Source organism: Lycorma delicatula, chromosome 1 (assembly GCF_047948215.1).
Source record: "Lycorma delicatula isolate Av1 chromosome 1, ASM4794821v1, whole genome shotgun sequence".
Classification (NCBI taxonomy): Eukaryota; Metazoa; Arthropoda; class Insecta; order Hemiptera; family Fulgoridae; genus Lycorma; species Lycorma delicatula.
This window is the reverse complement of record NC_134455.1, coordinates 232402399-232424835: the sequence shown is the minus strand read 5'-3', so window position 1 is coordinate 232424835 and position 22437 is coordinate 232402399. Positions and strand designations below refer to the sequence as shown.

At 31.4% G+C, this 22437-nt stretch overlaps 1 protein-coding gene across 1 annotated transcript in view; it reads right to left on the bottom strand.

The window, feature by feature from the left end:
• nAChRalpha2 (nicotinic acetylcholine receptor alpha2) overlaps positions 1-22114 on the bottom strand; it is a 299616-nt gene extending 277502 nt beyond the window's left edge. Inside the window, exon 1 of the mRNA XM_075374216.1 lies at positions 21595-22114. Within this exon, the coding sequence (XP_075230331.1) occupies positions 21595-21807 (213 nt within the window). The 5' untranslated portion in view covers positions 21808-22114. The remainder of the gene's footprint in view (positions 1-21594) is intronic.
• Positions 22115-22437: the final 323 nt, after the last annotated feature.

Here is a 22437-nt window from a genome sequence, read left to right as displayed (position 1 = left end):
CACCGGCGACGATGTTCTCCGCGAACATGATGCCGTTCGCAATATGGAGAAGAAGAGAAAAAAAGTATGGCCGAAAGGAAAACCAAGGTCATAATTTAATTAAACATTAGCGAGTCGATTGTACAATGGAACATCAATGGATGTTCTTCAAACATCCATGAGCTCCGAATAAGGATGACATAGAAAGACTAATTTCCGAGCATCCCCCACCTGTTTTACTGGTGGGTGACTTTAACGCTCATAATTCACTCTGGGGATCGGATCGAGTAGATCCCCGTGGAAGAGAACTGGAAGGGTTCCTGATGAATTCAGATCTTATTATTTTAAACGACGGATCAGGAACCTTTTTCAATGACAGAGATGGATCGACGTCCTGTATAGATCTTGCACTTATAAGCGGATCGATAGCACCGAGGTACAGCTTCCATGTCATAGACGATCTGCATGGAAGCGATCATTTCCCGGTGCAAATTGTAACTGATGTTACAAGAAAAACATATCCCATCTCTAAAAGATGGTTATTTGATAAGGCAGACTGGACGAGCTTCACAGCTAGAACGATACTCCCAGAAACAACTGGAGTTATCGGAGACGATGTCGACGCCATAACAAATGCAATAATTCAGTCGGCATCGAGATATATTCCCAAAACATCTGGGAAACTTACAAAGAAACCCGTTCCATGGTGGAACGATGAAATAAGTGAAGCTATAAAAAGAAAGAAAAGGGCGTATAACGCCTTTAAGAAGCGTCCTAGTATAAAAAATCTTGTTGCGTTTAAGAAATACAGGGCGTATGCAAAACGTCTTATGATAGATTCGAAAAAACGATCCTGGCAGCAATACGTGTCATCCATCGACAAAACTACTACTGCATCATATGTTTGGAGGAAAGTGAAGGCGATTTGTGGGCGTAATGATTTTGCTCCCATAACTAGCCTTCAAGATGAAGATGAAATAAAAGATACTCCATATGAAATTGCAGAGCTGTTATCCAATCACTTCGAAAAGGCCAGCAAAACGGCCAACTACGAGGAAGGTTTTCGAACCAAAAAAGAAGAACTCGAAGGTCTACTAAATTTTAGAACTGAGTATAATTACTCGTATAATGTACCATTTAAAATGGAAGAATTCGCGAAAGCGTTGGAAAAATCAGGTAACACAGCTGCTGGTCCGGATGAAATCCACTATAATATGATCAGGCAGCTGAATACCACTGCAAAGCGTAGATTATTAGAACTTTATAATAAAATATGGCGGGATGGAACGTACCCGCAGCAGTGGAAAAAAGCTCATGTTGTTCCAGTACCAAAGAAAAATAAAAATTTAACAGAACCCAATAGCTACCGTCCTATTTCTCTGACGTGTGCTATGGGGAAAATATTGGAAAAAATGATTAATAATCGACTCGTCTGGGTTTTGGATAAAGAAAACCTGATATCACCGTATCAAGGAGGTTTTCGGCAATACCATTCTACCACTGATCAAATGATCAGCTTAGAGGACATTATATATAACAGCTTTATTAAAAGGAAACATTGTGTCGGAGTCTTCTTTGATCTTCAGAAGGCTTTTGATATGACCTGGCGTCATGGTATAATGCTCCAGATACATGAATGGGGCATTCGTGGCAATCTGCCTATACTGCTCAGACACTACATGAATGACCGTACCTTCCAAGTACGCGTCAACAATGAATATTCATGTGAAAGCATCTTGGAAAATGGCATACCTTAAGGTTCGCCGTTGAGCGGTACCTTGTTTACCATTGCCATTAATAAATTGATATTAACCATTCCAGTAGAAATCAGCAAAAGCGTCTATGTTGATGATCTGGCAATCGTATATGCCAGCAACAAGACTGCTATGGTAAGGTACAAATTGCAACGAGCGATCAATGCTCTAAATGAAGTTGCAAGGAATAATGGATTCCAATTCTCACCAGAAAAAAACGTGCTGTGTACACTTTTGTAGGAAGAGAATTCCTCATCAAAGTCCTGCGTTGACAATTGATGATAATCCAATACAATATAAAGACTGCGTAAGGTATTTAGGACTAGTATTGGATAAATCCCTTACATGGGGATTACATATACAGGACTTGAGTGATAGATGCAAAAGAGCCCTAAACATTATAAAATGTTTATCGAAGTTGAATTGGGGAGAAGAAAAAGAGACATTATTGAGATTGTATAAAGCATTGGTTAAAATCTAAACTAGACTACGGATGTATCGTATATTCATTCGCTAGAAAGTCGTACTTAAGAAAGTTAGACGTAGTTCATAATAGCGGAATAAGATACACAACAGGTGCTTTCCGCACAAGTCCGGCGGCTAGTCTGATGTCTGAAGCCGGAATAATGCCACTACATTATAGAAGAGAGATCCTCTTGTTAAGATATGCAGCAAATATATGGGCTTTCCCTGCTCATATAAATAATAAATTGTTTACCAATCATTCCACGGCTGCATTATACGAACGTCGTGCTACCTGAATGGAGGAGATAAATACAAATTTAAACACAGTAAAATCTTCTCCTTATAAATGGAAAAGCGACTATAAGTTGACTCGCCGTGAACAAGTACGGTGACCAGACTTAGAATCGGTCATACCCGATTAACAAATTTATATTTGTTAACCGGCGAAGTGAGACCAATCTGCGGTGTTTGTAATAAAACACTGACAATCAAGCATCTTATAGAAGAGTGTACCATATATGAGGACCTCAGAAAGAGGTTCCGTTTTAGAAATAATAATACTGCTGATCTGGATAATGGAAATAAAGGAAATATCGTTGCATTTTTATACGCCAGTGGACTTCTTAAAAGTCTATAAAAATGAAAGTTTAAAGCTGTGACAAAAGAAACTCTAAGCGGTAGCTTATATCTATATATATATATATAAAGAAAAAATGGTATTGATAAGTTTAATTTTAATTTTAAATGTATGCATATATACATAAGGGAGTCTCGAAACGTGGCACGTATAGTGACGGGAGGTAGCCCTCTTGCCTAGGCCATTTTGGCTCACCTGCATTCAAGAGCAGTGAGTCGGGGTGTGTCCGATGATGGCATGGGGGACCCTCAAGGGTGGATTGAGGGCGCGAGGCTGTGGGGGTACGCTGTGCATGCCTATAGCCTGTTTATAAGAAGGATTCAACTGCCACGGCACCCTGGTGCGACTGATATACTGCTCAACGGCGGTTCTGGTCGCCCCGAGGGTGCTTAAACAAACTGTAAATGAGACTCGTAGAAGAAAGAAAGAAAGATATGGTAGGATAAGTTTTAATTTTAATTTTAATTTAATGGTCTTTTGGGAACCTATATCAAATGTTAATATTGGGGCCCTTTACACCCCATAAGTGTTTTGTGATTGTCCTTGTCTTACGTCTTAAATGTTTTGTGTAGTTTGTGCTTTTAAATAAAATGTAAGGGCCCTTTACACCCGTACATATGACGATCCAGATGGTGATAGTAGTTTCTTTTAAAGATTGTGACAAAGGCTAATGACCTTAGCAGTCGATGCCCATAAAAATTCAGAAAAAATAAAAAATAAAAAATAATAATAATAATAACAATAGTAATAACAATAGTAATAACAATAATAATAATATTAATTCCCTGAGCGCCCTGAGGTAGATAATCCCCACGTCCGGAACACAACATCTATGTTCCACGTCCAGGGCGGTAACAGCTGTACTTTCGTACATTACATATAGCTGGCTAACGGGGTTCCGAGTAAATTCCTCGTTTATGATTTGTTAAGTTTGACCTGGTTCCAACTTCAGGTCACTAAACGGACTGGATTTTTGGCTACCTGCAGGAAATGGAATAACAAACGATTTTGGAAATGGATTCATACCACTCTTAGAGCTGTAGAGCTGGCGGTGTGGCGGCCAGGGTCAATGTTATTGCAGGTGTAACGGAGACCCTTCCGTTGTCCACATGCCCCCTGCGATGGCAAGCATGTAGCAATGGTGCCCATGTACGTCGGTGCATGGGAGCTCTGAAAGCTTCGGTGAGTAGGAGCCTGGAGTCAGTGTAGAGACTGCGCATCCGCTCTCTGCCAGAACATATGCCGGTTCCACCGGAGTACCGGATCGGACCTTCAAGGTTGGTAGCCCTGGAGTGGGGGTGTACCCCGGCGGCTAGCCTTGCTACAGAAGGGATCCACTGCTCATGAATATTGAACAATCAAACGTGGCAGAGGGTGCACGTAAACACCCTCGTTTAGAATCCTCCGATTCGCCACAAGGGAAGAGGAAAAAGAGCAAGGAGTCAGATAAAATTAAGCGAGATGCTGACAAAATTTAATGACTTAATTGTACAGAAGAAGAAATTGTACAAGAAATGTCGAGTCAGGGAGTAACTCAATGTCGCAGACTTACTATGAGAAGAAATGGTGAGATTCTTCCTTCGGCTTCGCATGTTTTGACATTTAATAGGCCGAATCTTCCTGAAAAGGTACGAGCTGGCATCCCGCAGCCGATGAGATGTTTTAAGTGTCAACGATTCGGACACACAGCAGCAAGATGTGAAGCGCAGGAAATATGTATATGTGGAGAGAAAACACATGAGGGTGACCCATGTAAAGACCCTCCAACCTGCGTTAACTGTAAAGGGCATCATAATTGTCGTTCAAGAAACTGCCCTACATATAAATTAGAAACAGCAATTCAGGAAGTTAAAACGCTTCAGAAGGTAAGCTATCCTGAAGCAAAGAAGATTGTTAATAAGCGTACACCACGACCATCGACTTCTTATGCAGAAGCAGCGGCTGCACCTTCCACATCTAAAATTAATGTGGAGCAGTTGCTTAACACGATGGCACCAAGTCTTGCGACGATGATTGAAAGAATCATTGATTCAAAGATTGAGTCGTCTCATCAGAGAAAACAAAGTAAAGATGAGAAGGCTCATCCCCGGACTGACGCCGTTGACATGAGAGACACACCAGCGCCGTTTAAAAAACCAGCTAAATCTGCGATTGTAAAGTCACCAACTTGTGTAAGAATAAAAAATCTTCTTATCTAGCAAAGAGAAACGGATCACTCCGTCGTCTAGTCACAAGCTTAAAGGAATTGTGACAAGAAAATCTGAATCTACGGAAATGGAGGTGCAAGTTTTTATTGAGAAACCACCAGACGTAGTGAATATAAAACCTGTACCAATAGAGGCTCCAAAAGCGCAAAGATCAGCTTCGGTGAGAGCATCTATTTCAGCTGGACCCAGTATTGCAGTAGAGATAGAGTCCAGCTCATCCGCCGCGGAGACATCATCGCTTATTAGTTTAGATTCCCTAGCAAAGATGCTAACACCACCGACGAAACTGACGTCAGCCGCAGAACGTCACTGGCATCCGAAAGAGAGGAAGACGATGCCATGTCTGAGGCCTCAGATACGCTGTCATCAGAGGTTGAGGCCGTCAGAAGAATGGAGAAACGCAAGAAAGGATGGCCGAAAGGAAAGCCTAGAAAGTAATATTCTGGATTCGAAGTTAGAAGAACTTAAATGTTTGAACATTTTTGATTCATAAGAATGTGAATAATTGAACCTTTTTTAACATTTTTTTTTGAAGTGGGATGGGGCTAATGACCAAAGTAGTCGATGCCCCTAAAAACCTCAAAAAAAAAAAAAATTAATAATAATAATTAAAACATAAAAAACAAATGGGAATATTTATTTCTTGAACTAAAATAATTCAGGCAGGAAAAATACATATGCTATCGTTTTAATTACATCCATGATTTGGATTTTTTTTTATAAAGATTAAAACGTTGAATTTCTTATCAATTATTTTAGGGAAATTTGTTCACAATTAAATATATCTGAATATGAAATTCATTAAGTTACATGTTCTTATAAGCAAGAAAAATTGTAATATATGAGTTAGATAAACAAAATGGTGGTTGCCTACATTAGTAGTATACGATTAAGCCTAACATTTTTTGATGAACTATTTATAAATTTTCTATTTAAGGGATAATAACTAAATTATTATAAGGTATTAACAGAAAATCACCTGTTGAACCATTTTTTCCAGTGGAAAGTTTCGAAAAATTATAAAACGTTCAGTAAATTATTTATCAGTCTACTTTTTCTGTAAATTTTGGTTTAATAGTCTTTTTTTAATAACTCAGTTCTGTTGAAGTATTACTTAGATGTCGGATAAGTTTTTTTTTATTAGCTTTTCTATTTATCGTATAAGCAAGGAAAAAATATCTTTACATTAAAATCTAAAACTAATTTCACAATAGCACATCAGAATTACATATGGGATGTCAACTGTACAGCGTCAAATGTCGTCTTCATGCAACCCAGGACTGCTCTTATAAATAATTAGCATAGGTAAGATATATTTGTAGTTTTTTCATTTTATTAAAAGTGTAAAAATAATTTATTACATAGATCCTATGTAAGTGCGGTTAAGTGCGCTATTTCAAGGATTAAAATGCAACTGTTAAACGACTTTTTCGGAAAGGATTGAGAAAAATGAAGGGAAACATTTATCACCGCAACGACAAAAATTACAAATTAATTTAAAAAAAGTGGTTACTGCCCATTTCAATATATAAAAATAGTAATTACATGATATTGTAATATAAAAATATATGTTGATTATAGATAAACAAAATTGGAATAAATAAAATAATAATGTAGTAGTCATTTATTGAAGTATGAAAATACAAACTCCTATTACACGTACGTATACATGATATACGGCAATGAAAATTACGGTTTTAGTTAATGATCTAATTCATCAACTTAAAATTTTTTTTAAAAGATTTTTTTGATAACTAAACTTTGATTTAACTTACGTTTCTGAATCCGAGAAAGAATTCAAGATGGTTTATGAGCTTAAAAAATATCCTACGATGTAAATTAAATTTTAAAGAAATTAAATTTATTATAATTCTTTTTGACCTAAACCTCCCATTATGTTTGTATTTTACTTCTTCCCGGAGTTCCTCTTAGAGATTATAATAGCTTCTTTTGGAATTGTGAAAAATTATCTGTTATATTCTATTAATATTTTCAGTATTACAGATTTTCAGTAGTAGAAAACTGTGAGACATCTCTAATGTCTAAAAAGACCACTTATCATGCAAAAATAGAAGCAGGAAAGATGATTTCATATCTCATTGAAAGGTAAGAAGACAAATGGAGCTTCGAAGCAAGGTTCGATGCAAGTTTGGTAACTTCTTCATAACTGCAATGTGTGGTCATTTTCACTGATTTTTCATTGTTAACATTCTATTAAATTTGTACCTAAATAGGACTAATCTACAAATAAATAAATAATATAAATAAATAGTAGAATTAAAGAAGGAGAGAATAATTTACTGAGAAGAGATCATCTCATTTAAAAAAAAAAACAGTAACAGCAGGAAAATATAAATTCTATCAAACCGCAGAAGAAAGAGGACTCAAACCTTTACGTTTACCTCTTTTCCATTGTAGTCCTAATCACATAAGGTGATTTTCAGTCAGTTAGAAAAATACGTTAAGGATCTCAATGCAATATTCAAACAAAAAGAAATTTGATAGATAATAACTAAAATTTCAAAGAAAATCACTTGAAAAGGAAAAGTTCTAGGTAGCAACTTCTTTTCAAGGTATTTGGTAATTTATCATTAGTAAAGACAGAGATCTTTCTTCTCATATAGAGGTCTTTTTAAAATATTTTTATCGGAAAAAATGATAGTTATAGGAGATATAACTTTTAATAAATGAAGTTTACTGATAAATTGCAGTCAACCAGTAAGATTATAAAGGATGACTGTTGCTACTTATGACGAAGATTACTTTTTCAACCAATCAGTGATCGACGTTATTTAAAAAACAAGCATAGCAGAAAAACATAAGTATGCATAAAATCTATTAAAAAAATATGATTAGTACATGTAGTAAAGCTATAACATTTTAAAGTACTTAATTTACATAAAACTTTCCTTCCCTAACCAGGGATATCGCGGAGGCTACCGCCCTCTGTTGGACAGTTATTCTTCTGCAAAAGACGCATGAACGCATGCTAGAGAATCGTTTGGTTTGCGAAACATTTCTCCGTATGGTTGGAAGAAGCCTTTTTTTTTAGAGTAGTACACTTTCAGATTAGAATTCTTAAAAAATTATACGGTATACATCTGTATTTACAATGTGGTAAAACAATATTGGTCTGTTATACGATTACCAGAAACAGCAGACCATAACCTGATTTTATCATCGTGAAGTGGCTACTCAAACATCTAGTGAGGATTTTCAGTCATCCCGATACCTAGTGTTGTATGAATTAACACGCCCAAATAAATGAAATCATGCCTTGTCTCACTTGAAACACAGCACTCTGTTTATTGACAATGTTTTTTGAGAAATCAGTCGCAAAAAATAAAACTTTTCGCTTGTCTGTTCTCAAATAGCAAACAATCTTACGGCAAGATTTGATAATATACACCACTATTTTATGATAAATTTCCGATTTTTTGGACCGAGTGAAATTCTTCTTGAATAACGATGTTGCCTCTGAAGCCGCAATGGAAGTTTCCCTATTTCGTTTTGCATTTTCAAGTGGCCCCTTTGTACGTCAGTTTTAACCAAATAATATGTACTATTCTTTGCTGGAATACTGGAAATAGTCTATTATTATTTCCTAGCAAGTCCTGATTAATTTGCTCACCGTCCATAGCCTTCGCCATCTACATTTATTACGGTATTATCAATAAAACTGTCTTCTCTACTTATCTCTGTTTGCGACAAATATTCCTCCTCTCATTTTTACTAGCATACATATTAATTTTCAGTTTTGTCATGCTTTTCAACTTCTCTCACAGAAATGTTTTTTACATTGTTTAATGCAGAACTCATTCATAAAAACCTGTACAGAATCTTGTAGACATGATTCATAAAGTAATGCATTATGTGATTTATAAAGTGCAAGTTTCGATATGGTAATGAAATCGATTTATTTTATTTTGGGATTACCCACCAATATCAGATATAATGTCACTGAGTAGGTGGTGAATTGAATCGTCTAATCTAGAGTGTAATTAATTACAAATTTTGTCATATTTTCTCTTCACGAAATGTCGTATTTTTGAAACATAATATGGCCTTTAAAAATAGATATCCAAGATAAAAACTACGTTGGGTATATATTCTTAAAAGTTAAAATTTATTTTGATACTTAAAATTTAATAAGTTAAATATCCACTGGACTAACATTTACTTGGCTGTAGAAAGTGTATTTCTGAAAGCTGTAGAAAATAATATTATCATTTTGTGTTCAACATCTAAATATCGATTCGTTAATGAAAAGGAATGGTTTTGATGAAAGTGTTGGCAAGATCAAAACATTAGTTTCTTATTATTGACAATATTTCCGAAGTTAAAATTTTAATCAAATTTTACAATTGAGATGAAGAGGGCACTAAAATTGTGAAAGATGTATATGTTATTAATAAAATTTTACTTTCTGAGGCCACCCGCGAGTTTGTAACCTTAAATCAGAAAAATTTATATCAAAAAAATAAATTGTAAAATGATAACAGATGAAATCAATGTCCAATTCAAATAATAAAAAAAATGCTATTCGATTTTTTAGTTTTCGGACCGTTTAAAAAAATGTACAAATTTACCCTTATAAAACTGAGGGACGGTATTTTGGCATTTTATCATTAATAAATTTTTCGTTAGTGGTAAAATATTAATACATCTACAGAAATAAATTTATACTTAAAAAAAATGTTTGTTAAATTACAGGAGTCATCTGGTCTTTTACGATCTTTTCTTAACTGATTTTGTAAATCATGCTGTCGTGAATTCAGAGATGATACGTGCAATTAGCTGTTGCTTTTCGTTGTTTATCATTCTAGCTTTTTTTTAAAAATATTCCATCTACTCTGTATAGTACCTTACTATTATTCTGTAAGGGATATATTATTAAAAATATACACTTCTAAATATTTTTTATACATATCCGTGTTGCATAAGGGAAAAATAAAAGTTTCGTATCCTAATCGTGGGGTTACAAGTTTTGTAAACCTAACCTATCTATCACACTTATTTTTTATCGTACGTATATATTTGTTTCTAGCTTTTCATAATTTTACAATCTGACGTTCTAGCAACAAAACATTCTTTACAAAATTATTTACCGAAAACCACGTATCTATTGAAATGAACAAGTTAAAAAGAAATAGATTGAAATGAAGAGAAAAAATCCCTTAACATCGCAGGAATAAATTTAAGTTACTCTGTACTAGAATTATTCGTTATTTTGTTAATAATTAATCTAGTTAAAAAAAGTATTAAGGTTAATTTCTATTAATTATAATATTGTCACTTTTATTTGTTAACAAAAAAATTAATTTTTTTTTCATAAACGTCATAAATCGTATCGTGAAGAAAACCAACCAATATTCGTTTTTTATTAGAATATAAATCATAATTATATAAGAATGCTTTCTTATAAAAGGGCAATTCGCTTTGATTATTCAACAGTACAATTTATTTTTTACAAAATTCTTTTAATTTTAAATTTTAACATAAAAACGTTTCAATTAATATCGTAAAAAAATAAATTTGTATTAGAAAAAAATATTTTTACTGTATGTTCTTTACATAAACTCTCTCTATTATTTCTTATAACAGTGACGCAGCTCTATCATCTGAGTAATAAGAAGTTTCTTTCTGTGTAACAATTACCAAATTTGGGCACCAGTAAAAGGGTCTTTTTATTCAATAATAAATGCAAATAAGCTCATTATAATACCTTTCTCAAAATATTGTTACAATTATTACTGTAACAGTACACGGTGAAAAGATAAAGATGCTACGATTTGCTGATGATATAGTAATTCTAGCTGAGAGTAAAAAGGATTTAGAAGAAACAGTGAATTGCATGGATGAAGTCCTACGCAAGAACTACCGCATGCAAATAAACAAGTACAAAACAAAAGTAATGAAATGTAGTAGAAATAACAAAGATGGATCACTGAATGTGAAAATAGGAGGAGAAAAGATTATGGAGGTAGAAGAATTTTTTTATTTGGGAAGTAGAATTACTAAAGATGGACGAAGCAGGAGCGATACAAAATGCCGAATAGCACAGGCGAAACGAGCTTTCAGTCAGAAATATAATTTGTTTACATCAAAAATTAATTTAAATGTTAGGAAAAGATTTTTGAAAGTATTTTTTTGGAGTGCCGCTTTATATGGAAGTGAAACTTGGACGATCAGAGTATCTGAGAAGAAAAGATTAGAAGCTTTTGAAATGTGGTGCTATACGAGAATGTTAAAAATCAGATGGGTGGATAAAGTGACAAATGAATAGGTGTTGCGGCAAATAGATGGAAAAAAAAGCATTTGGAAAAATATAGCTAAAAGAAGAGACAGACTTATAGGCCACATATTAAGGCATCCTGGAATAGTCGCTTTAATATTGGAGGGACAGGTAGAAGGAAAAAATTGTGTAGGCAGGCAACGTTTGGATTATGTAAAACAAATTGTTAGGGATGTAGGATGTAGGGGGTATACCGTAATGAAACGATTAGCACTAGATAGGGAATCTTGGAGAGCTGCATCAAACCAGTCAAATGACTGAAGACAAAAAAAAAATATTACTGTACATCTAAACAAATTTTAATATAAATTTGAGGTTGAATTAAGAGAGAAAATTAATTGTGCTGTGGTTATATATAGAACATTATTTAATGAAATCTTTGGCAAGCACTCCTAATAAAATTTATAATTGCTTAATAATAGTAAATTAATATATAATTATATACTGGTTTTATTTTACTTATTAAAGAATTATGTAATTCGAACTAATATAATGCCAATTGTAGTATATTTGTATTACGCCTAATTATGTCCAGTTATTGATTGAAGATTAAATAACTTCAGTGATCTAAGTGTTTCCGGAAAGATTTTTGTTTATCTAGGCACTTGCCGAACTCTTCAACACAGAATATCACATGTCTGTCACAAAGTGCACAGATACATAACAATTTGCGTGGAGATAGCATGTAGTTCATATTGAATACACAGATACAATCCTTACGGCTGACCTAGACAAGACTATCAGTAAGTGGACTGACACATAATTGCTACGGAATATTATGGCTACTTACTAAATCGACTAATGCACGATTGCTAGATAGCAAAATTATTCGATCAGTAATCATCGGATTCTGTTTGACTGAAGTTTAGTGTTAACCTTCTTCAATTTTTTGTAGACTAATCAAACTTCATGTTATTCTTCCATGTTAAGTAAAAAGTAGCAGCGATAGGATGTGTAAAAAAATATAAGTTTTTCATTTGTTTTCCGTAAATAATTAAAAATGGAATTCAGATATCATGGACTAATTTCAGTAAGTTATTTCATTTCTTACAATAAAATATATTTCAATTACTGATTTATTTATGGCTACTTTTTGCAAAAAGTACAAAATTTTACTATTAGAAACTATTTCAATTTCTATTATACAATAACTGAAAAACACAGTCAACTATATTTCGCTGATTAAATGAAATGCGAAAGAGAACTAAAAACGTTCCGAGGGAAAAATAATTTTATTGCACAAAATGATTTATGAACGTTTACGTGAAACAGGTTTTTTTTATTACTATTGATAATTTTTGTAAATATTAATGTATAACAGATATTCTTCGGAGATATTTTTACTTCTTTATGCGAAGTAAAGGAAATATTGTAATTTTTCATATTTCAACGGAAATATCCATTTTGACCATCCTTGAATCCAGTTTGACTTTTTTCGACGTGAAGTCTAGTACGTACGTATGTATTTCGCATAACTCATAAACGATTAGCCGTAGGATGTTGAAATTTTGGATTTAGGACTGTTGTAACATCTAGTCGTGAATCTCCACTTTTGATTGCAATTGACTGAACCAAAAGTGACCAAAAAAGCCCAAAATCCAAAAAAAATTGGATTTTGGACTTTTCCTTAACTGCAGAAATAAGCTATCATTGAGAGCTTTTCAACGATGCATCATAAGTGGTATTTATTTTCATTAGTTCCAGAGTTATAGCCAAATGAAATTAATGAAATATTTGGATCTTAAAAGGGGAACTCATTAATTCGAATCAGACTTCATCTCCTTTTGTTTAATTTAAATATATTGATTTATTGATAATTATTAACGACACATTGTAAAAAAAAATTACGATAAATAATAATTCAATAATAATAATAATAATAATAATAATAATAATAATAATAATAATAATAATAATAATAATAATAATAATAATAATAATAATAATAATAAAAAAGAACAATATGGAAAAATATCGTAAGTTATTAATGAAATAAAATTTACGTACTTTTTATTTTTAAAAAAATGTGTATATGTAATTTAATAGGCGTAGGAAGAAGTCATGTGGCGCCCACATCAGATCTTTTGTTAAATAATTAATACTGTTAATACTAAGATCTTGTGTTGTATTTATCATGTAACTAGATAAATAATTAAAACGGAATTCATATATTACGAAGGTAAATATTAGAAACATCGTAAGAACTCAATGAATTTATATTCTATATTGATTTCATGGTAAAATATAATAATTGTTTTATATATCTTCATCCTTAGTGGCAACTAACTAGAACTGGAAGCATTATTCTACATCGGGCACTGTTACTTACCAGTGTTGTTAGTGGCACTATACTTACTGCCTCCAAAAGCCCTGACTTTAAACTGTCTATTATTCAAACATGATTATTATTATTTTAATCATGATTGCTCGTTTATTTCTGTAAATCCTGTAAAAATGTAAGTTTATGGACAAAGTATGCTACAGAAACCTAGGAGTTCAACTAATTAGACGATTTATTATATAATTTTTCTCAAAAATAGTACATTTAAATACCGAATTCCACCAAAATTTGTAATACTTGATAGAGATTTGGGTAGTAGTTACTCCATTAGCCTGTGTATTCATCAAATATTGATATAATGGTTGTATGTTGTAGGCAAGTGACGTTAATCAACTGATTACGTAACATAGTAATTAATTGAATAGATGATCAACGTGTTGGTAAGGAAAACATATTTAATTTTAGTGCTCGTGTAAATAACAGCATAATCATGTCAGTTTAATACATGTAAACCATTTATCTTTACATGAAAACATATAGTAGTAATTTAGATAAATAATTATATATAACAGAGGTAATAGTAAAAACATAATATATGTGACTGAAGAATAATTCAAACGCTTGTTATCCTTTTAATAATAAAAGAGTAAAGAAATGCTCAAAGAAAACTGAGGAAGTGAAAACTTTTCCTCGATGATGATAAAAAATTGAGAAACTTATAGAAATACTGAATTTGTTTATAGAAAACAATGGAGGGTACATCACCTATAACCAAGCTATCAGTACTGTCACGAATTACTGATTCGGGTTTTTTTGTGAGGTTAAAACTTGCGGGAAATGGACTGTACAATGAAGAAAAAGAATTTTAATGTTATAAATGGCTTGTTTGAACTTCACCTTTCTCTAAGATTTTATCCCCGAACCAACCTGTCAAACATAACTCTTCACTGTTCTGTTTTTCCACTCAATAAAAAAAATCATAATATTTCTTTAAAATTTGTTTACTGCTTTTTGAAATATGATTCACCATTATTTGCATTAGGAAGTATTTGAGTTATACAACAAGGCGTCGCGGTAGCTGAAATAACACTATAATTAAAGCAGTTATTCTGAACTACGTGTCCTTGAAGATTTGAATTTTGATGATGTACTTAAAAAGTTTGCTAGAATATTTTCTTGAAACGAAGCTATTTAGGCTGGATATATGAACTTCCTAAATCGTTTCATTTACGTCAACTTAAATACGAACTGCATATTATACAGTTTTATACGAAAACCTATCCTACTGTACTTTGTTGCTTTAAGGGTTATACAGTAAGAATTCTAATCAATGTTTGTCCGATAATGATAAAATGATAAAAATATTTTTAAAATAGTTAAAAAGATAGCAGTTTGGCCTACAAAATGTAATAAATTAAATGTGTATAAAATATACATTAGAAATGAATTTTAAAGGAAAGATAAGATTTATAGTTTTTAAAATGTAATATCTATTAATTAGCACTTTTTTTAACTTAAATTACATGCGATCATAGTATGAAGAATATCTGTTTATTTCTCTTTTAATCTGGTGAGATTTAACTGTATTAGTGAAGTTTATTATTCCCAGAATATAATCCTAGAATACCCGCAAGTCAATGAGGGTAAGATAGAAAATTGCAAGTATTTCATAAAAATTATTGTTGTTCAAAAATGACCTCTGTTCATCGAATTGCTAATGCAATTTGTTTATTTGTATACGTGAAAAAGATTAGGATTATAGTGAACCGTTGATGATCAAGTTATTTATGTTATTTAAAATTATGGGTTATATTTGATAAAACCAAATATTTGCGCATAGTATAAGGTTATCGAATGGGAGGAATGACTACGGACAGCCGCTTAATCAAGAAATTATAAAATTGATATATCTATTTTGTTAAGGTTAGTTTAAGAATGCCCAGTAAAATTGTCTTGTTTCAAAGGAGTTTGGCGGCCTCCGTGGCGCGAGTGTTAGCGTCTCGGCCTTTCATCCGGAGGTACCGAGTTCGAATCCCGGTCAGGCATGGTATTTTCTCAAGCTACTTGTCATTCATCTTATTCTCTGAAGCAATACGTAACGGTAGTCCCAGTTCTTCTTTAAAATAAATAAGAAAGAAAAAACAGTTTGGCGTTATGACTTTAGGAGTAAGCAATTTTTATATGGGAAGGTACATCCGATTCGTAATAAAAGTTCAGAAAACTAACACAGAACCATGAAAACGAGGATCTGGATGGCCGAGACGGCAACTAGAAAACTTTGTAAACAACTGGAAGCAATGGATTTACTGCAACTAAACGTGAAGAAATTTGAGTTATTTAGAAAAAATATTGATCACTACAAATTGGACACTAATATTTCTACTCTTCCAAGCGTAGATTAAACAGTAATCTTTAAATAGCAAGACTTTATTTAGCTCTAGCATGTACACATGTGTGCTAGGTTGTTTTCCATGCATACAGTGTGTTGCTACGACCTTAGTGCTCGTTATATTACGCACTTCAGAACATGTAGGAAACGGGTTGTGTCAAGTAGATCTTACTCCCCGTGATTCTGAATTAGAAGATTCTAGTTTAATCTTATATAGGGCTCCGTTAGTTCTAATTTATTATTATAATACATTTGTGATAATAATTTATTATTAGAACACTTGTAATCCAATGTATTTATGTTCGTTAGTAATGGGACCCATTTTACTAATTAAACAAACTTCTATCTTTCCAAACAATGAGTTATTAGAATATATTTGATTAATTTTATAAAAAATATATTTATACTGTGCAAGTATATGTTAATACCTCTTTAAAATTATTTTTTGTTGTATTTAAACTGACAATAGTTCTCCAAAAATTATGCAGATAACTATTAAGATACCACTATTAGTTGTACAGCCGTTTTGGTGAATAATGACCTTATGTCTTTTAAACGCAAAATATGCAGAAAACTGATGAAGACTTTAAAACGTCTGTGAATCCTAAATATTATTTACATTTGTATAAAATATATATTTTTGCTAAATCTGCTAAACAAACCACTTGTAATTATATGTTCTGTTGTACTTGAATATTTAGTACTGTTTTTGATTTACTAAGCTCAAAACTTCAATGTACTTTAAAGAATCTACACAGATTCCCGCACCACACCCAATGTTTGCTTTTTTACAACAGATATTATCCAGATTATTTTTTTTTACATTGTGAATTATTCTAAATCATTATAAACAGACATATATAATAATACTCAAATATCATAACATAGATATAATAAAAAAAAAGTAATTTTGGCGAAAACAAAATTTTAGAGGCGTGACCTTCAGCGTATCAGTAACTGAAAATGCTTAAGATTCTTTTCTGTATATAAAAAAAATTTCTGAATAATATCATGCCAATATCTTTATATTAAAATAAAATTATTTTTATGGACTATTCTCTTGAAGTATGTCAGGAACAGGATGTGACTTCAAGTTGAAATGACATCAGATATCCAATATCCTCTTCTCTTTAAAGATATCTCTCTCCCCCACTCACTGCACTCCACACCGTTCCAACCGTTCATCCCAAACACATTTTTGATTCCAAATGTTCTTCCTTTACTCTAGATATAGGCATATTACACTGTAGGCATTTGATATGTATTTTTCCTTTCGGATTACCATCTAAATAAAACATTTGTTGCAGGTTATATATTTTATCATCAGGCATCTGACATCTTCCTCCCAGTCCGTAAGAAATATTTTCTAAATTATGATTTTTTTTAATTTTTTTGAATTACTGGGGGAGATGTTAGTTGAATACATATAGAAATATATATATATATATATATTTATTCGTACAATTTTTAAATAATACAGCGGTTTAATAATTCTAATTAAAGCATGTTTGTTATCTTAAGAGAATATAATGTAACATAGAACAGTAAAAAATGGATTGTCTGGGCTATTTCCATGCTGCGTTAAAATGAAATAAGTTTTAGCCTTAAATAGTACGAGAAAAAGTGTTGAAATAAAAAATAAAGGTATAAAAAACGTCCTTAAATTGCTATAATATAGATTAATTCATGTGTAATGGCTGTAAACATAAAATTAATTAATTTTTAATTTGCAACAACTTTAGCTGTACTTTTTATACAGTGAAGGAAAAATTCAGCATGACGTCGTAAGCGTACAAACAGTAGTACGTTTAGAGCAATAAACTAGCAATTTCTGAGTGAAAAAGTGTTGGTAATCTTTGAAACAGTAAATGTTTATAATTCCCAAAATACATGTGTTTCTAATGTATGTTCAAGCGTTACTTATTAATAAATTCACAGATTTGAATGAGCCTTTTTTTTAGAGTAAACTCCTACCCGTCTCGTATAAACTGTTCCACATAAATTAATAGGAAGTTAAAAAAACTTTGTTTTAAGTTTTTTTAGCTTCTATTAATTTATTAGTGGTCTATAATACGATTTGAAGTTTTTTACTAGCTATTTTCTTAATTTTTTTTTCATTTTTCTTTTTCTTTTTTTACTTTATCAAGATTTTCCCTAAAACAAGTCTTGTCACAAGAGAAGAATTTTGTTTATGTCTAAACTAAAAAAAAGAGATTTAAAAAAGAATGAAACTGGATTAACAATATATTAAAAAGTAAAAACATTTCTTTTTTCATTATTTTTCTATTTTTAGAAAATGGGGCTTAATTAAATTCTATTAAGCTAATATTTTTTTTTAGTTTCACATTGACTTAAAATAAATTCGAAATTCAAAACAAATTTTAAAAAGTTTCATATTAAAATTTATTTAGTGCATTTCTGTAGAATTAAAAATAATTATCTTTTTTATTTTTGTATTTTTACTACCTTAAAAATATTTTTATACATGCATTTGTAGAGAATGTAACAGTACATGTAACATGATATGAAAGGACATAAAATAATCATTGTTATGAGAAATTTATATCCTTTACATTAATGTCCTTTGCAAATTACTAAATTATTATCTTTCATTGCAATCTCTAAAAGTTAACTTTAAAAAATGTCCCCGTTGCGCGCCTAACTGATAAGGAACGAAGTAGTAGAATTAAGTATTTGCAAAATAATGCATAATATTTTACGTGATGATTATTTTCCATTAATTATAAAATTTAAGCGTGTCTATCTATTTTACGAATTAGTGACTGGTAAAAAGTTAAAAGGTGTAGTATAAAACAGATATAAACTAATTACATTGCATCAAGGAAAAGACTCCCTTTAATAGATTTTTTATTCTCTTAAAATAAACAGATTTACACATTTTTGTGGAGTACATGAAGGAGATATTCCAGTATTTTGGTATCGTTTTCCTTGAAAATAATAACAATTATAAAATAATATTATTGTTATTAAATTTAATAACAATGTAAATTCTGAATATTACATTATAAGAAATAATTACACAGTTTCAAAAATGGTTGAATTTATACAGTTTAGTAAATTTATTTCAATTTTATTTATTTCAAGACGTTCTGTTAATGAGGTAAATGGATATGAATCTTTTAAAAACACAAACGGCAGCCATGTCAATTTTTAAATCGAAATACTTGAACATTGTTTATATATTTTCTTAAGTATATTCTTTTATTCATACGGTTAATTCAGCGTACAATGTTTTTTTTTTTTTTTTTTTTTTTTTTTGTTTGCACCTGTAGTAAGTTTATTATGAATTAATGTATGAAAATGTGTAACGTAAACGTAGGGAAAACGTAGGTTAATTTTGATTAGTCATATGTGCATGTGTGTGAATTCTGAATGTATATATTTACTTAACGCCATGATTCTGTTATTTTACTTGATGTAATTTTTGTTGTCATTTATTTATTTTTTTTAAATTTCTAACCATATTAAAATATTTCGACACCTAAGAAGTCAAATATTGGCTCTGAAGATGAAGGTTAGTTCGATAACTAAATTATTATTATATATTTGTGTTCTTAAAAAAATATTAATTTTAACTAGGTGGCCCGTGATGCTTCGCAGCATAAGAAAATAAATTAATTCAATGTCTGAATCTATCGTAATTACTACTACGTTTACATGTCAGTCACTTATATCCACAGTGAATTAACTTATTTTTTCTGATATGCTGATGTAAACAACTCATAGAGCGATTTGTATAACTAAATCGATTTTATTACTAAAATAAGGAAATAGAATTGACTTTGGCTAAATTAAATGTCATTAATTGACATATATGTTAATTATCTTAAGTAATTTAAAATTAAGCTACTTTATTTACTGAACGTTATAATATTTAGATTATTATATTATTATACAGAAGTAACCTACTGACCAAACGCAACTAAATGAATAACACTTTTTTGTGACGTACAATTTTCTTTACAGTTTCATTTTAATTTTTAACATTTGCAAAGAAACCGTACCAAAACTGTATACATTTTGTTTATACTAAAATTAGATTATTTTTATTAAAAAAAAAGATTATAAAATATGTTAATTTTTGAATCTACTGAATATGAATTTTTTTAATAAATAATCTATTTGCTGTAATATTTATTTGAAAGCAATATTTAATAAAATTGTCCAGAGCAAGATGCATAGCAGTGATGTATGTATTTATATCCTTAAAGTGACCCTTAAAGAGATTAAAATTTATTATTATCAAATTATATTTTATAAGTTCTGAAAATTATAAATAAGAGTAGCATCGATATAAATCTTTAATTAGCTACTAGAATTGAAGTTACGATAAGTTAAACGAATCTGAATAATCGGAAACTTACTTTCATAAATTATAATTTAAGTTATCACAGAAAATATGTTACGTTACAACACCAGCACAGTATTTCTTTGAAATACTACATATATATTTACCTAATGGAAAAGTGACGTACGATTAACAATAAGTAAAATTTATTAAAAATAAAAGATTACTCATTTATGTTAAAAGTATTGTTATGTTTTTCAACAAAACCGTTAATCAAACATATATTATGATTATGGTTTCTATTTCTACTTATAGAATTCGTTATTTATAATATTTGTAATTATTTTTAACGATAATGATAACTTCAAAAGTTGGGATTTATTATTAAAACATAGCGAAATTTTAATTATATATTACTCATTTTAATTATATAATTTTGTGTTAATTATATATTTACTCATAAAAGTAAAAATTATTTTAAAATGTATTTAAGGTAAATGCAACAGGATCAGAAAAATATCTACCTCTTTTACTTTAAATGAACGACGAGTGGAGCTAATATTTTTCATTATTTTAGTACTAATACCATAACATAGTTGGTAAAGGTTTGAGATTAAAAAATAGTCTTGGAATCATAAACTATTATTAGCGAAGTTCTCCTAATTTCTAATTTGAGTTTACATAGATAGGAACATTTACCTCTCACACCATTATTCTATCTTATCATCACTCCCTCTGTTTACCTTTATGTCCAGGGTCTCTGACAGAAAAAGATAGTTAATTAGTCTTTTCCTCTCATTCCTTTTCTCCCACCCTTAAAAACTCATACTGTCTCATACCCTCTCACTCTCCCTTTCTTTCATTCTCTTTTTCTCTCAATAAGTCGGTCTTTCTCTCTTTTACTCTTTTCTGATCTGTTTGTTTTTGTACCTCCTTCTTACCCTCTCTTTCACATTTTTCTTGAGCGTGTTTTCGAACAGTTAGGGTGTTTATACTTTATAAAAAGATATTTTCTTATTCCTAATTACAGGCATTGTAAACAGATTTAATCAATGTTTCAAATAATTCGGTAAAAATAATTTTCCCGTAATATTGACATTAATTTTAATGAATTTAAATGTACGTTTGAATTATATAGTTATAAATTAAAAATTATTTTACAATGTTAAAATCTAAAGTTAACACTTTATTATATTAGATGTAAACGGTTTAAACTTAAAAAATAAAACAAATTAAAAAAAATTAATCTTAGGTTAATAGATTATTATAAGTACTTACTAGATCAATCAGTTGCGATAATCTCAGTCCAAGTTTCACTAGCACCGTGTCTGTGTTATTGCTGACTGGTCTGATGAGACGGTTGTAATTTGACAACAAATCATCGTATAATCGTTTAGCATCCGGATTGGCTTGAACGACGCTGATATAAGCAGTGCCGGCCCATGCAAGCAGGACGTAAAGAAGATACGTCGACGCGGGAGGGCGTCCCATTTCGACGTCGTCACTGAACCATTTCGGTGGTGATGTTTTATTTTTTTCGGAAACCAGTCGTTATTTAAAATAGCCCTTCTTAGATAAGGACGGAATCGGTGACCGAAAAGATGAGGATATCCACGTGAAGGTGGGCGATAGGAGAAGTGAGGAAGGGTCAAACCAGGTCGCTAGCACTATAGGTCGTCGTTGCTGGCTCCTGGGGTAGGTAGGCCAGGCAAGGCAGGCTGGGGAAACTGTAGTGGCGCTATTAGCGGCGCTTTTGAACACTATACGCGCGCATGTCTGCATACATCTCACCCCGACCGAGCCTGGGTAACATCCGTAGCCCCTAGCCGAGCCAAGCCTTTTCTGCTGTGCTTGGTTGATGGTTTCTGCATCGGTCGTCGATATATTCGGCTAAGACCGCGCTCGTGATTCTAGTAGCCTTCACCTAGAAACACACTACACCCTAATACAACACGCGCACTCACAATTACAACTCCACATTACAGTAATAATTATAATTAAACAGATATAATAATATATTTAACGTTATGTAAAATGTGAAATGACAGCTGACATTTTAATAACTTAAAACTGATCGGCTAATAAATGACTAATAATATGACAATTACATGTATGCATAAA